General features: G+C 49.3%; 3 protein-coding genes across 3 annotated transcripts in view; 2 read left to right on the top strand and 1 right to left on the bottom strand.

Moving 5' to 3' along the window:
- Window positions 1-7,529, top strand: part of Sdr39u1 (short chain dehydrogenase/reductase family 39U, member 1) — an 11,462-nt gene extending 3,933 nt beyond the window's left edge. The window contains exon 6 of the mRNA XM_013025466.1: window positions 7,517-7,529. The gene's annotated coding sequence lies outside the window, so the exon portion shown is untranslated. The remainder of the gene's footprint in view (window positions 1-7,516) is intronic.
- Khnyn (KH and NYN domain containing) lies at window positions 150-11,055 on the bottom strand. The gene is made up of 8 exons (XM_013025464.1): window positions 10,885-11,055; window positions 9,470-9,687; window positions 7,922-9,033; window positions 7,654-7,784; window positions 7,472-7,568; window positions 2,726-2,833; window positions 2,417-2,518; window positions 150-1,569 (listed from the first exon to the last, which is right to left on the bottom strand). Exons 2-8 carry the CDS (start codon window positions 9,668-9,670, stop codon window positions 1,299-1,301), a joined length of 2,022 nt encoding a protein of 673 aa, XP_012880918.1. The 5' UTR covers window positions 9,671-9,687; window positions 10,885-11,055; the 3' UTR covers window positions 150-1,298.
- Window positions 11,056-12,065: 1,010 nt separating this feature from the next.
- On the top strand, window positions 12,066-13,180 carry Cbln3 (cerebellin 3 precursor). Its single transcript, XM_013025371.1, has 3 exons — window positions 12,066-12,368; window positions 12,618-12,737; window positions 12,983-13,180. The coding sequence occupies exons 1-3, from the start codon at window positions 12,066-12,068 to the stop codon at window positions 13,178-13,180; spliced, it is 621 nt and encodes a 206-aa protein (XP_012880825.1).
- Window positions 13,181-14,737: the final 1,557 nt, after the last annotated feature.

The raw sequence follows: 14,737 nt of genomic DNA on the forward strand, positions 1-14,737 counted from the left end.
CACATAAGCAAAAAGAAAAAAGCCAGAATGGCGCTGTGGCTCAAGTGGTAGAGCGCTAGCCTTGAGCTGAAGAGCTGAGGGACAGCACCCAGGCCCAGAATTCAGGCCCCACGACCGGAAAAAAAAAAAAAAAAAAGAACTGATTAATATTGCCTGTGTGAAGAATATGCTACATTAAAGGTAGCAAATCCGTGGCACAGGGAGAACTTACGCAGAGACATGGAAATGACTTACAGCAATCAGGATAGAGAAGGCATGTCATGTGACAGTGAAATTGGTTTGGTAGCTAATCAGGCACCTTCTGACTCTTGATTCTTGTTTTCATTTTCTGGATAATTGGTTTGTCTAAACCATCACAGTACATACACACACAGCAGAAGTGTGGGTCACCTTGTGCACCCTCTGTCTTCCATGAAGAAAATTTGTGGGGCAGATCACCCTCACATTGTCACTGCAGAGCACAATTGCATCAGTTTGGTAAATACCCTGTAAACACTACAGCAAGAGGATTTTACCAGGGACTTGGTGACATATTTGTTAATCTCTGAACAAACACATTATAGGAACCCTGAGTATATTGATAAGAAAAACAGTTGCCTTAACTATTTTGTAAATGTAGATTTGAAGGTTATCCAAAAGGGACACAACTGTTAGGGGAAGTTATACTGAAGACACATGTAGAGGGCACAGCCCTGGACTTGGCCTACAAATGCTCTAAAAGTGAGGTTTTGACTAGGGAGCCTGTGCAGCCCCAAGCAGGGTATTTTCTACTCCTACTCTTTAAAGGCAGAAGTAAAGGCCAGTCATCCCAAATGAACACAGCTGAGGCTGAAGGCCTACTTTGCCTTTTCCCCAGCTACCTGCTGTAACCCCTGCAACCCAGCCCACCTAAAACCAGCATTTTCTGTGATACTTGCAAGACACTACCTGGTCTGATAAGCATCCTGTCCACTAGCTTCTACTCAGCTTGAGGTTGGAGCCAATAATCCAGATTTGTAAGAACTGTCCCACACTCCCTACAAAAAACCCTGTGCTAAGACAAGGTAGAAAAGACTTGAGAAGAACCTCTCAAGAGCTGCTTGAGGTCCTGACTCAAGATGAGGTCACTTTAGGGAGCTGTCCCAATGCTCCAGGCAAGAGCGTTCCCCCCACTCCTCTTCCTAATGATTCCTCAAGGCACCAACTCCACGTGTGTCTTGAGTCAAAGTCCGAGCAGCAAAGGAACTTGTCACAGAAGGCACTGAGTTCGGAGAAGCTGGGGTTAGCTAGCAGGGCAGCAGCCACATGGGCAGGTAGGCTTAAAAGTTTAGACTCAGCAGGGCCTCAGATAGTTGGTTAATGTCCCGACAGTATGGCTCCCGCTGTAGGATGAAATCCACTTTGTGATCCTGACCCAAAAACACCTCCAACAGCTGGCGCCGGAGCCGCTCTGTTTCCCGGGTCTTCCGAATGCCACCACTGCCTTTTTCCTCTTCCCTCCTTCCCTTTTCCTCTTCCCTCTCCTGCTGCTTATTGCCATGTTCTGCAAAGCTCCTAGAAGGATGCTGAGCCTTAGAAGACTCCTGTTGCCTGGGAAAAAGGAGAACAAGAAGGTGATGAGCATCCTGGAGGGAAATTAGCTTTCAGGGGTTGGCATAGCTCAGTTGGTAGAGCACTAGCCAATGAGTGGAACTATCAGGTACAAGTTTAAGTCCTGGTCTCAGATGAAAGAAAGAAAAAAGGAAATTAGCCTTCAATTGACCTCCTCAGTCTGAAATTGGCTGCCTATTCCTAGTTCTCAGGAAGCAGCAGTGAAGTTCCCGATTTTGACCACTGAGTGGCAGTATCCATCCACCTGGATGAGGAGAGCAGCCTTTGAAACCAGGAAGGTGAATTCTGACTATATGATGGACTTCTGTTTCCAAATTAACCACTTAATGGCTAGAAGAGGGTGTGCTGAGTACAACTGGCTATCAGTTCAAGCAATTCTCTGCCAAATAACTGCCAAACAGATTAGGAGAAACAAGAAACAGTTTCTCTCCCAATCAGGAAGATGTCAGAAAGCTCTGTGAAGGTTGTTTTGTGGTTTGTTTTGTTGTTGTTTTTGCCAGTCCTGGGGCTTGAACTCAGGGCCTGGGCTCTCTCCCTGAGCCTCTTTGTGCTCAAGGCTAGCACTCTTACCACTTGAGCCCAAAGCACGGCTTTCAGCTTTTTCTGAGTATTTTATTGGAGATAAGATCTCATGGACTTTTCTGTCCAGCCTGGCTTTGAACTGTGAACCTCAATCTCCACCTCCTGAGTAGCTAGGAGTACAGGTGTGAGCCACTAATGCCTGGCTTCTGTGAACATTTTTAAAGGCTCATCTGAGGTGGCCCAAACTGAGATTCCTACCTAAGCCTCCCCGTTTAACAGAGAAAGGGACAAACTTTAGGGCTACCTGGCTGGCTTCTTTAGAAATTTGTCCAGGGTGGGGCCATTTCGCCCCAGTGGGTCATCAGGGACTATGAAGTGGTTCTTCACAAAAGTGAAGGGCAGCAGTCTAGACAAAGAAAGGGAAATATTGTCACAAAGGTGCCCCCAAACACCTCCCAGACAGCTGGGACCAACACCACCAGAAACCACTGGCTATCATCCTTTGAGGCACCTTCAAGCCCTTCCCAGAGTTCTCACCCAGTAGCCAGAGAAGAGCTGCTTTTAGAGAAAAGGCCTGAGTCCGTGCCCTATTCTCAAGCGAGAGCTCCCTCACCGCTCTCTGATGATTGCCATCCACTTGTCAGACTCTTCAGCCAGGTCCCGAAACTGGTCATTGGAGACAATGATCCCATTGGTCTCTTCAGCCAGCTTCACCATGAACCTGTCAGAAATCAAGAAAAACATAAGGGATGTTGGCCACATTTGGAGATGTGTTTGTCATAGATGTCAGAAAGCCAGGGTGGATGATGATACTGGCATCCAATTGATAGATCTAGATACGTGGCTGTGTACCCTATATTATGCAGAGCATCTCCCTCAATGAAGAATTGTCTCACCCATAATATCCATAATCCCAAGTTAAGAAGGCCTGCTACAGTAAGATAATCAGGACTGAGTACAGCACTAAACTTGAGAAGAGTCAGCCATGCATCAGTGCTGTAGTGCTCAGATGAATTAACACATCAGTCATTTTAAAAATGCATTAGCAAGATAAGCCATGGTTTAATGATTTCACATTGTATCTGTCAAATTATAACACTGACATCTCTAAATACATGCAATTAAAGTAACAGTAAATTATAAATTACCAAAACACTCTATAGATTTCCTTTAAAAATCAAAGCAATCATTTGGCTATCAACTCCTGTGACCCATTTCTGGTGATGGATATCTGACCCCCTCACCTTTCCTAGACCCAATGACAGGTGACAGCTAGACACAGATGTCATGGGTTAGAAAACAACGGTAAATCCAACATGGTATCCCAATAGCATCACTTCCACAGTTAAAATCTGGTTATCATTGTCTTCTACTGTATACCTCATCAATCATTCACAAATCAAACATGCTTTTCTCCTGAAAAGTCTTCCACACTGCCCTCCAGTTCCACTATTACCATTTGAGTGGCTCGGCTATTACAAGTGAAATGTACACAGCATCCTAAACAATTCAACTGCCTCTTAATTTTTACCACCCTCTAGTTACCTCCCCTCCCCCACAAAACCTATTGCCCTACCCAGAGCTCTTCTACACTTGTCCTTCATCTCCCAAGTCCAGCTAGGGGCCTCTAAAATCAAGCTACGTGCCACCCTTATAGCCTTCTCTCTCCTGGTGTTCCCTAGTGTACTCCAGCCATAATTGACCAGATTATGCCTTGCTCTCCAGTCACTGCTGTCTGACTTCCCTGTTTCTCAGTCTATTCCCTGTAGCTGGAAAGAGCTTCCCAAACCTGGCTAGTAAGCAAGGATGCCAGCCCCCATTTCAGTAATCCTGATTCTACAGGATAGTAATGATTAAACTGGTGGGAGGGGTCCACAGATTTACAATACAAGAGATCTAGCCTGTCTATCCTTCTTAACCAACAAAAAAGTCTGAAACCTCTCCTCCTACAAAATTCCAGTAGAAGAAGGCTCCTTTTCCTCAGAGTTCCTTTAGTGTTTGACTTTATATTTTCTTTTGGCTCTTTGACATCAAGAATCAGGTCTTGAAGCTGGGTGTCAAAGGCACACACTTGTAATCCTAGCTACTCCAGAGGCTGAGATCTGAAGATGGAGGTTCAAAGCCAGCTTGGGCAGGAAACTTCCATGAGACTCTTATCTCCAATTAACCACAACAAAAGCTGGAAGTGGAGGTGTAACTCAAGTGAAAGAGTGCCAGCTTGGAGTAAAAAGGCTGAAGGGACTGTGCTCAAGCCCTAAGTTCAAGCCCCAGTACCCAAACCAAAAAAATCAGGTCTTCTCAGCTTTCCTTCTGAAAACCATGTATGAAGAGAGTATTCTCAATATTTGAGGATGAGTGACAATATTTGAGGGGACCTAGAACCAGTATTAGCTGTGAGAGATGTTGGGTTCTCTCTGGGAAATAAATGGCCAGATAACTACAGTATGCACAGTATACAAAAGGGATTTTCTGGTTACTGAACTTTACAATTACTGTGTTTTGATATGTTAATCAGTGTTTATTCAGTAGACTACAAGGGTACCTTAGGTTAAAGAAGAAATAAAGGTGAATCTACTCAGTCAATGCTTATAGCTGTTAGGCTAGTTTCCGTTACTTGTTACACAGACACATTTTAAATTCATTAAAACTTACTCAGCCTACAGATTCAATTCCATTTTAATACTAATGTGAAAATAAAACCAGCCAGGCACTGATGGCCCACACTTGTTACCCTAGCTGCTCAGGAGGCTAAAATATCGGTATTACTCTGGAGGCTAAAATCTGAGGATCAAGGTTTGAAGCTAGCCTAGGCAAGATAGTCCATGTGACTCTTATCTCGAACTAAACACCAAAAAAGCCAGAAGTAGGCTAGGTCCCAAGTGGTAGAGTGCTAGCCTTAAGCACAAAAGCTCAGGAGCAGTGCCCAGGCCCTGAGTTCAAGCCCCAAGGCTAAGAGACAAAAGATGAAGATTTGAAGACCACTCCATCTAAAATAAACTGTAAAATTTAGGCATAAAAAACAGCAGTAGGGGGCTGGGAATGTGGCTTAGTGGTAGAGTGCTTGCCTTGCATGCATGAACCCCTAGGTTTTGATTACTCAGTACAACATAACACAGAAAAAGCCTAAAGTGGCACTATGGTTCAAGTGGTAAAGTGCTAGCCTTGAGCAAAAGAAGCTCAGGGGCTGTGCCCAAGCCCTGAGTTCAAACCCCAGGACTAGGAAAAAAAAAAAAAAAAAGCAGGAGAAAGTGAACTGCCTTTCAGTAGAATACCATTTGCTTGTAAAAAAAAAAAAAAACTAAGGCATTTGACAAGACAACATATAACCATTACAGTTTGGAAAGTATTTTCTTTTTTTTTGGGGGGGGGGGGGGGGGGAGGGAGGCAGGTCTAGGGCTTGAACTCAGGGACCTGCACTTTATTAGACAGGCATTCTAGTTACTGCTGACCCATACTTCTAGCCCTTTCTTACACTATTTTTGTTTGAGGGGTTTTTTTTTTAACTGTTTTTTGTTTATTTGTCTTTTCCTTTTTAGTACTGGGGAGTAAACCCAGGACATTTCGCTTGCTAGGCAAGCTGAGCTACTAGGCCACTGAGCTATATCCCAGCCCTTTCACACTATTTTTGAGGTAAGGTCTCATTTTCTGTCCAGGGTTATAGCTAGACTGTAATCTACCTATGTTTCCAGTATAACTAGGATGACAGACCTGTGCTTTTCCCATTGTAGCTGGGATGACAGACCTGTGCTAGCATGCCCAGATTCATTCACTGAGACAGCCTTGAAGAATTTTCTGTGCCAGGCTAGCCTGAAATTAAAATCTTCCCAATCTTAGACTCCTATGGAAGTGAGATGACAGGCATGCCCAGCTATTGGTTAAGAAGGGGTTTTAAAAGGTCTATGCTGAGACTGGTCTTGAACTAAGATCCTTCCAATCTAAGCCTCCAAAATAGCTAAGGATAACAGGCATGAACTACCCACGCCCAGCTGGAAACTGGTATTTTTAAACTGAATAATGTTCTAAGGAATAAAGAAGTTGTAGTGGCAAAGTCTGAAACTGGCTAATTCACTTTAAAAATCTGCACATTTCCCATGCCATGCACGCACATACATGTTTGGCCTGTATTTTCTATTTAACCCATCTGGCAGCTTTAGGATCTATTTTTCCTTTGTGAAGGTTTACCTATTCTTACTCTGGATCTCCACATCTATAACATATAGTATTTTACACATCACTAGGCTATGTCCATGCAACATGTTCAGAAAGAAAATCACTGGACTCTTGAGGGAGGTAAGCGCATATGTTATCGTCCTTGGAAATACACAAGAAAGGTAAACAGTGGGGAAGGATCCAGCGACAAAGAGATTGACTCATGTAAAGATGAGCCAACAAGAAAAAGCCAATGAGTAGCAAAATGTGGGGCACAAATTCAGATCTTCCAGTTTTTGTGTGCATGCATGTGTGTTTTGTGTGTGTATGCACATGTGCGTGCACGCACACATGCACATACGTGAGTATGCTTATACTGGGGCTTCAACTCAGGGTCTCATGCTCTCACTTGGCTTTTTCATTCAAGGCTGTCATTCTGCCACTTGAGCCACACCTCAACGTTCAGCTTTTTTGCTGGTTATTGAAGGTAAGGGTCTCATGGACTTTCCCGCTCAGGCTGGCTTCAAACCGTGATCCTCCAATCTCAGCCTCCTGAGTACCTAAGATTACAGGTGTGAGCCACAAGCACCTGGCTCAGATCCTCTAACCTAAGTCCATCATCAAGCTCTCTGCTATTCAAAGTTTTGTATAGTCCTGTTCCTTGTGGATATTGCTTCTTCATTTTACTTATTGGGAGTATCTACCCTAGTTTTCCCAGGATGTTTTCCCAGATTTCTCTACATTTGGAAACTAAACCAGGTTATTTTTTTTTTCACTTTTGTCAGTCGTAGGGCTTGAACTCTGGGCCTGGGTGGGCACTGTCCTTCAGCTTTTTAGCTCAAGGCAAGCACTCTACCACTTGAGCCACAGCACCACTTCTGGTTTTCTGGTAGTTAATTGGAGATAAGAGTCTCATGGACTTTCCTGCCCAGGCTGGCTTTGAACAACAATCCTCAGATCTCAGCCTCCTGAGTAGCTAGGATTACAGGCGTGAGCCACCAGCACCCGGCTAAACTAGTATTTTCTAGACAGCAAGGCACTGAATGAAAAATAAATGATGACTGCGCAAGCATGTTTTTTCTGTATTCCATCTGGAGAGTAACTGTCTACTGCTGAGGCTTAAAGAGCAATCAGGAACATCTCTTTCTCCTTCAACTTCACCGTGGGCTCCTTAAATATGAAACCTGGGGGCCAGGCAAACAGCAAGTACCTGTCATCATAGGAGGAGATCCTCTTGCCATCCACAACTCGGGAGGGGGTAAGGGACAGCAGGCTGAGGGAGTACAGCTCCTGCAGGAGGTGACTCTCTAGAGAAAAAGAAAAATACAAAAGGGTTCTCCTCCAAGTGGAAATAGGGCCTATCCCACATCCAGATGACCAGACCCAACTCACCTTTGACCTTAGAATCCTTACTGAAGCGCCACTGAGGTACAAAGACCGTTATATCTCGGTGCCCACGGTCCCAGAAGTGTTGCACAGCAAGGGCGATGCCCCGACTGGAGAAATACTGCTGGCGGCCATGCCTGAAGTGGGGGTTCTGCACTCAACACCCAGAGGAGGGGTCAGACCCCTCAGCCCATGTCCCCCAAGGCAGACAAATATATATATGTACCATCCTCCCTCCCCAGGACTCTGCACCCTCTATACACCAGCTACTTACTCCATGGCCACATTGCTGCCATCGATGACAATATGGCGGAGGTCTGGGTTGCCAGGCACGTTGGCAAGGGTCAGGGTAAAAGGATCCTGTAGAGCCTCCTCAAAACGCTGTGTGCCAGTCACCAAGTTGCCCCCACGTGTGCCTCGTTTCCAAGGAGACCCTCCTCGACTTCGAGCCACAGCCTGCTGCTTGTCTCCCCTGTTTCTCCGATCTCTTCCTCGGTCTCCACTGGGCAATTGGGGTTCAGGCGCAGGTGGGGGGCTAGGCACTCTTGGAGAGGAGACTTCCCCATTATGGAGGTGATGGAGGAAAGAGGGTGGAGCTGCCCTCTGCCAGGAGCCACCCTGGACACTCATCCCTCCTCTTTCCTGAGGTGCTTTGTCCTTCCCCAGGACTTTTCCTTGCAGGAACTCAACCTCCCCTGCTCCTCCACCTGTTGACTGTGGCCTGACAGCTTCTGATTTCTCCCAGGCCTCTTCCCCAGCGACATCCTTCCATCCCGAATCCATCCCTCTAGAGCCATCCTGTTTCCCACCCTCCTTCACGGTATGACTCTTAACTCTTGCTCCCCTAGATTCTTCCTGCCCCACAGCCACTGCAGTGTCCAGAGACCTCCCACCTTCATTCTGGAGCCCTTTGACTCCTTGGTTCTGAACATCCCACAGGCCTGGGGTCCTCCCTTCCCAAGAGAGGAGTGCTTGTGGCCCCTGCCCCCTGGATGCCTCCTGCACCAGACTCAGCAGTTCCATTTGTACAGCCAGAGGCAGCCGCAGGAGAGCCTCGCTATGGATATCTTCCCGGCACCGCAGCAGAGCAGAGAAATCTCTCAACACACCCCCAGCACGGGAGGAGGCTTCCGGGTGTGGCTGTGGCTCAAAGTCCCAGCTCAGCTTCCCCACCAGGGCTTCCACCAGGCTCTGAGCCATGACAAAGGCTTCCATTAAGCCACTGATCCTCAGTGAGCCTGGTGCCCCTGGCACTAGGTGGGCTGAGGTGCGCCAAACCAAGCAGTCAAGGAAGAAGCCCTGGGCTCCCAGGAAGATACAGTGCAGTTTGGGTGGGTAGTGGATTTCACTCTGTAGTTCTGGGCTGCAAAGACCCTTCAGGTAATCCTGGAGGGAAAGATCAAAAAAGGAAAATGCTGGAAACCACCTTCTTCATGCTCTCCTAGACTCAGAGGTGCCTGGAATGTACTCATGTCTACTGCTATAACTCACACCTTGGAGATGAGGAAACAAAATTCAAATCACAAGGTTGACAAGAAGGGAAGTAATGTGGCCCAGCTCCCACCCCACCCCCCAGTAAATTCCTGGGTGGAGCCCAGTTGCTCAGCTGGATTAACTCCACTCCCTCCTAGAAGAGCAAAGATTGATTCCTCCCAGAGTCCGGGCACAGCCAGGGTGGTGACACAGAAGTGAAACCAAAACTCTACACAAAAACAGGGAAGTCTCCAAGGGCTCAGGGACAGCTTATCAGTAAAGCAACCAACCAGAGATCCTCCCGGTCCCCACCTCAGGCGCTTCCAGGAATACCAGAGAGGAGGATCACCTTGGCTCTGCTGACATTCTCCTGGGGGCCCTCAAGCTGCAGCCAGATGTGTGGGTTTTCCGGACAGTCCTTGGGGAGGATGCTCATTCTCACACTGAAAATGTGTTCCAAGTAGGCCTGCTGCTCCCGAACCTTCTCCTCTGCCTCAGCAGACACCGCAAAGCGGTCTGGAGTCAGGGAGGCAGCCCCCCAAGTAAGCATGGCTTCTTTCTGCTGTCCTAAGAAGAAAGAAGGTAGCTCTGGTTCTCACCTTTTCCACAACCCAAATCCTAGCCTCCAGGCCTACACATCTCATAAAACAGCTGCAAAACACTACGAATCTACCCCGGGGGCAGGGAGGGTGTGGTATTACAAAACACCACAGAACTACGTCCCCAAACGGCCCGGCCCACCTAATCCTAGCTACGTAGGCTGTAATCTGAGGATCACAGTAGGAAGACAGCTCACACAGGAAAGCCCAAAAAACTGTCTTCAATGAACTATTCCCAAAACCCCGGAAGTGAAGCTGTGCCTCAAATGGTAGCTAGCCCTAAGAAAAAGAGCCCAAGGATAGTGCCCTGTTAGTATTATACTCACCTTTGGTCCCCTCCTAGTCCCGGAGTTCCTGCCGAACAGCTGGCCCCTCCCTCTCCGGCCCAGACCCACCTAAACTCCCAGCTGCCTCACTTCCTACCCCTCAGACCCCCTGCTACCTGGATGGGGGCAGAGGCCATGTGCTCCCTCTTGGGGGAAATATGGCTCCTCTAATAATCCTTAAAATAATCTTTCTCCTGTGCCTGCCTGCCTCTGCATGGTCCCCTGGGATGGATGTGTGGGATCCTCTTTCATGCCCAGACCCTGAGTTCCAGCCCCAGTATTAGCGCACACGCACACACGGGAAAGAGCAAAAAGAAAACAACCAGTGGTAAAGCAAGACACTGAAGGCACTAGCTTTGAGCACAGTGTCCAGGTCCAGAGTTCAAGCGCGCGCGCACACACACACACACACACACAAAAACCACGGGCCAGTGTCCCCAGAGAGGAAGTCCAGGGTACACACGGGTAAGTGGAATGGACAACGACTTTAGGACAATGGAGACCACAGCCCTGAGCAGAGAAGGGATGGGGCTCCAGCCTTTGGAGAGTAAACGGAGTGGACGGAACGACACTGGGCCGAGTCCTCAATTCCAAGGTCGTCAAAGAGAGATCCTGGCCAGGCGCGGGAGCTGGGCAGTCCTCAGGCCCCCAATCTTTTTCCCGCCTCTAGCCACTCCCACCTTCCCCCTCCTCCGTCCCCCCACCCCCTCACCCCCTTCCTCTTCCCCTCCCCCAGCGGCCAGCCACCGAGCCGCGAGATCCGGCCCCGCGCTCCACCCCGGCCCGCCCACCTCCCCTGCAGGGCCCCCGCTGCCCACCGCGGCCCGAGCCCCGCCTACCCTACGGGGCCGCCAGCTCCGGCCTCCGTCCAGACGGCGCCTCTGGGTACCCTCGGGCCCCCCACTTCACCCGCACCCCTGGCCCAGGGGACAAGGGCAGGGGGCCCGAATCGGGGCGGGCCTTGCCGGGTTCTTCACCCCACCAGGACTGCTCCACTCAACTGGGTCGGTGTTTTCAGTCACTTCCTGGCCTGGGGCGGAGTCAGCCCTGCTCCGCCCCAGGCCGGGGTGGCCCCATGGCCCCGCCTCGCCGCCCACCGCGCGCTCCCTCCCCTGCAGTCGCCCCAGCAACCCGAGCCCCAGACACGGCCCCCGGCCCCCCGGCCTCCCCGCCAGCTCCTCCGCGCCACTCCGCGTGTGTCCCGGCACGCTTTTGCAGGTGTTTCCCGGGGGTGAGGGGGAGGAACCACTTGTCCAAGTTCCAAAGAGATAAGGCGACAGCTCAGAGGTCACAAGACAGGCCCCAGCACTTGCCACCAAAACAACCGTGAGGGTGACAGGGACGTCCCCCCAACAAGTGGAAAGGCTTTTCCAGAAGGGCAGTTTGGTTTTTGAGGGATTTTGTGTTTAAACCTCTGAAATTCGTTAAAATTGATCAAGATGGGTTGTACTCACAAACTGACCTTTTAAATGAAACTCCTCACACAACGATTTCAGGATAACAAGATAATCAAATTAAATAGATCCAAAGAATGAATATCGGAGTTAGAAACTTTCTCCTTTCCTCCTCTTCCTACCTCTTTTCCCCCTTCCCCTTCTTCCTCCTCCTCTTTTCCTTCATCTGTGTGTGTGAGAGACACACACACACACACACACACACACACACACGAGTTCCCCATCACCCTAAGTTGAGCCTCCCCTGCTCTCCCATCCAGGGGGCAGCCCCAGAGCCCTGGTAGTCACCCTCCAGACCTATCTTCATCTCTCCCTCCCAGAGCTCAAAGGCTTGCTGTCACTTCATGCCCTGCCAAGGAGGGGGGAGCTACAGTGACAGCAGGAGTAAACCCAGTGAGGCAGTGCGGAGCTGTGGGACAGAGTATGGAGAGGGAGGTGCTGAGGCCAGGTGACAGTGAGAACCAGAGAGAGAATAGAGGCGCAAGCCTGAGACAGAGGACTAAAATTTAAAGGCAGCAGACAGGGCCAGAAGACAGGGACACTTGAGCGTGGCAGAGGCACTGGCCATGTTGGGAGAAAAGCACTCATGGCTATCAACCCCCCTACACCGCCTAGGGCTGCCCTTGGCCCTGGTGCTTGTGGCCCTGGGGACCGGATGGGCCCAAGAGGGATCAGAACCCGTCCTGCTGGAGGGTGAGTGCCTGGTGGTCTGTGAACCAGGCCGAGCTGCTGCAGGGGGACCCGGGGGAGCAGCCCTGGGAGAGGCACCCCCAGGTCGGGTTGCTTTTGCTGCAGTCCGAAGCCACCATCATGAGCCAGCAGGGGAGACCAGCAACAATGGCACCACTGGAGCCATCTACTTCGATCAGGTAATTCCCCAGCCCTGTCTAGGGGACCTGCAATGACTTACAATCAATGTCTAAGCCCACCTGCCATCCTGAGACTAAGAGAACATCTTCCCTTCCCACCCTCCTTACCTTTCTCCATTTCTTTTGAATCAGGATGTTCCTGTTGACTCCTACTCACACCCCTTCCTTCCTTCCTTCTCACTCCAGCCCCACAATATCAGGGACACAGGCGTCCCTGAGCCCCACTCAGTGGGCTCTGCTTCCCCCTAGGTGCTGGTGAATGAGGGAGGAGGCTTTGATCGGACCTCCGGCTCCTTCGTGGCACCTGTTCGAGGAGTCTATAGTTTCCGGTTCCATGTGGTGAAGGTGTACAACCGCCAAACAGTTCAGGTAATCTGAGCCCTGGGCCCTATCCCTAGCTCAGGAGGAAGGGAAGGAGACCTTGGATGCCACCAGCAAGGGAGAAAAGGTGCTGTGTACCAAAGAGTGGAAGATTGTACAGTTCATTGCTGGTCATCCTGCAGCCCCTGCCAGGAGAGTCCACCAAGTCCCAGATCCCCAAGAGAACACCCTTGGGCAAGTGAGGGTCCTGAGCTGGGAGAGGTCATAGATACTAACTAGGCTTCCCTCTCCAGGTGAGCCTGATGTTGAACACATGGCCTGTCATCTCTGCTTTTGCCAATGACCCTGATGTGACCCGAGAGGCAGCTACAAGCTCTGTGCTGCTTCCCCTGGACCCTGGGGACCGGGTGTCCCTGCGCCTTCGTCGGGGAAATCTGCTGGGTGGCTGGAAGTATTCAAGTTTCTCTGGCTTCCTCATCTTCCCACTCTGAGGGTCCCATCCTCGGAAAGACAGAAATCCAGCTCCTCATTATTGCTCTCTGCCATCCTCTACCCCAGAAACAGCATCTTTGGAACAAGAGAGACTCTCTCAAGCTGTCTATACCCTCCTCCTCGCATGAGATTCTGTGCCAAACACCCAAGGTTAAGAATAGAGCAGGACTGTGGCATCTGCAGCCCTGGACCCCCTTCTCAGCATCCCCCCCCCCCCCCCCCCCACAGCTGCCCTCCCAGCCTCATGCCACACCTCTTCCTGCCTGCCACCCAAGGCTCAGGGAAGGATTTGGTAGGAAGGAGACCTACACTACTGCTCAGTCTCTGTTCCCACTGTTTCTCCATCCCAGCCTCCCTCCTGCTCAGTGCTATTAGGGGACAGTTGGCCCAGGTAAGCTTAATAGTCTCCCACTGGTGCCCAGATGGACTGGCCTGAGTGCCTGAGTGTACCCTGCAGGTTCCTTCCTGTGAGGAATATCTGCATCGGTATCTTAGCCAAGCACCATACAGACTAGAAGGAGGCTATGATACAAGCAGGAGTGTGGGCAGGACCACAAAACAGGCTGTTAGGACAGAAAGAGGGCACAGCTTAAACAGGATCCGCATTGTGTAGCTAGACTGGGATAGCCAGCAGTCAGGGATCCCTGTGCGCCAGGTCCCAAGTGGACTCTGTCCCTTGCCTCATCCCACCCCCACTCCCACCCCCCAGACTTGGGTGTCTTATGTTTGCTCTGGCCAACAAGATGGTTAAGCAGAGATACTCGATACAGCTAGAGATAGAGGTAGAAGGTGTATGTGGATCATCCTCTTGTTTGGCTACCTCCTAGTGACCCCCACTTTTGAAGTCCAAGCTTCAGTCTCTCTATTGTGACTATCACCTTCTTCCTCCACCTCTCACTGTTACCTCTACTGTATTTTCTGCAGCCCTACTGCTTCTTTTTCTTCCTGAGTTGTGCTTATTCTTCATCCTAAATTGCCTATTTGCTGCAATTCTGTGATTTGTCCTTCCAACCACTTTGCTGCCTGTATCATAAACTGTCTTTTATCCTACAGTCCTAATGGTCCAGAATGGGTGAACCTATCACTGTAGCAACTAGAGAAGGGTGATAGATGAGACACCACTATAGCTTCAGTAGAACAGAGATGTAGCATGTACAGAATACAAACAAGTATTTTGTGAAGGGAATAAATGTAACAAGTATAAAGGATTTAGTAATGCTTAAGTTAAAATGAAATGCAAATGTCAATTTGTGATTGAAAATAATAGAGTGGAAGTATGACAGTATAAATATGGTGATTTTCATGAGGCTCTGGATTTGATCCCTGGAACTGTGAAAAGGATTTTTTTTTCACTATTTGACAATACTTTGTGACCAAGAAGACTTAAACAAGGTAAGAGATTATTCTGCAAATAAAGAGTTCTGGGATGGATTTTCATTTTATGATAATCAAAATGCAATATCTAACATCTTTAGCATACCATCTTTTGACCCAAGATGGCTCCTTGGGCTCCAGCCATTGTATCAGCCTAGGAAGAAGGAAATGCACACTCTTTT

This window comes from Dipodomys ordii, unplaced genomic scaffold (assembly GCF_000151885.1).
Source record: "Dipodomys ordii isolate 6190 unplaced genomic scaffold, Dord_2.0 Scaffold84, whole genome shotgun sequence".
Lineage (NCBI taxonomy): Eukaryota > Metazoa > Chordata > Mammalia > Rodentia > Heteromyidae > Dipodomys > Dipodomys ordii.

Coding starts and splice junctions, on each gene's coding strand:
- Cbln3 (XM_013025371.1), top strand. CDS start 12,066: ATGTTGGGAGAAAAGCACTCATGGCTATCAACCCCCCTACACCGCCTA. Junction 12,369..12,617: donor GAGCCATCTACTTCGATCAG/GTAATTCCCCAG, acceptor GCTTCCCCCTAG/GTGCTGGTGAATGAGGGAGG. Junction 12,738..12,982: donor ACAACCGCCAAACAGTTCAG/GTAATCTGAGCC, acceptor TTCCCTCTCCAG/GTGAGCCTGATGTTGAACAC.
- Khnyn (XM_013025464.1), bottom strand. CDS start 9,670: ATGCTTACTTGGGGGGCTGCCTCCCTGACTCCAGACCGCTTTGCGGTG. Junction 7,785..7,921: donor GGCAGCAATGTGGCCATGGA/GTAAGTAGCTGG, acceptor CCCCCACTTCAG/GCATGGCCGCCAGCAGTATT. Junction 7,569..7,653: donor TAAGGATTCTAAGGTCAAAG/GTGAGTTGGGTC, acceptor CTTTTTCTCTAG/AGAGTCACCTCCTGCAGGAG.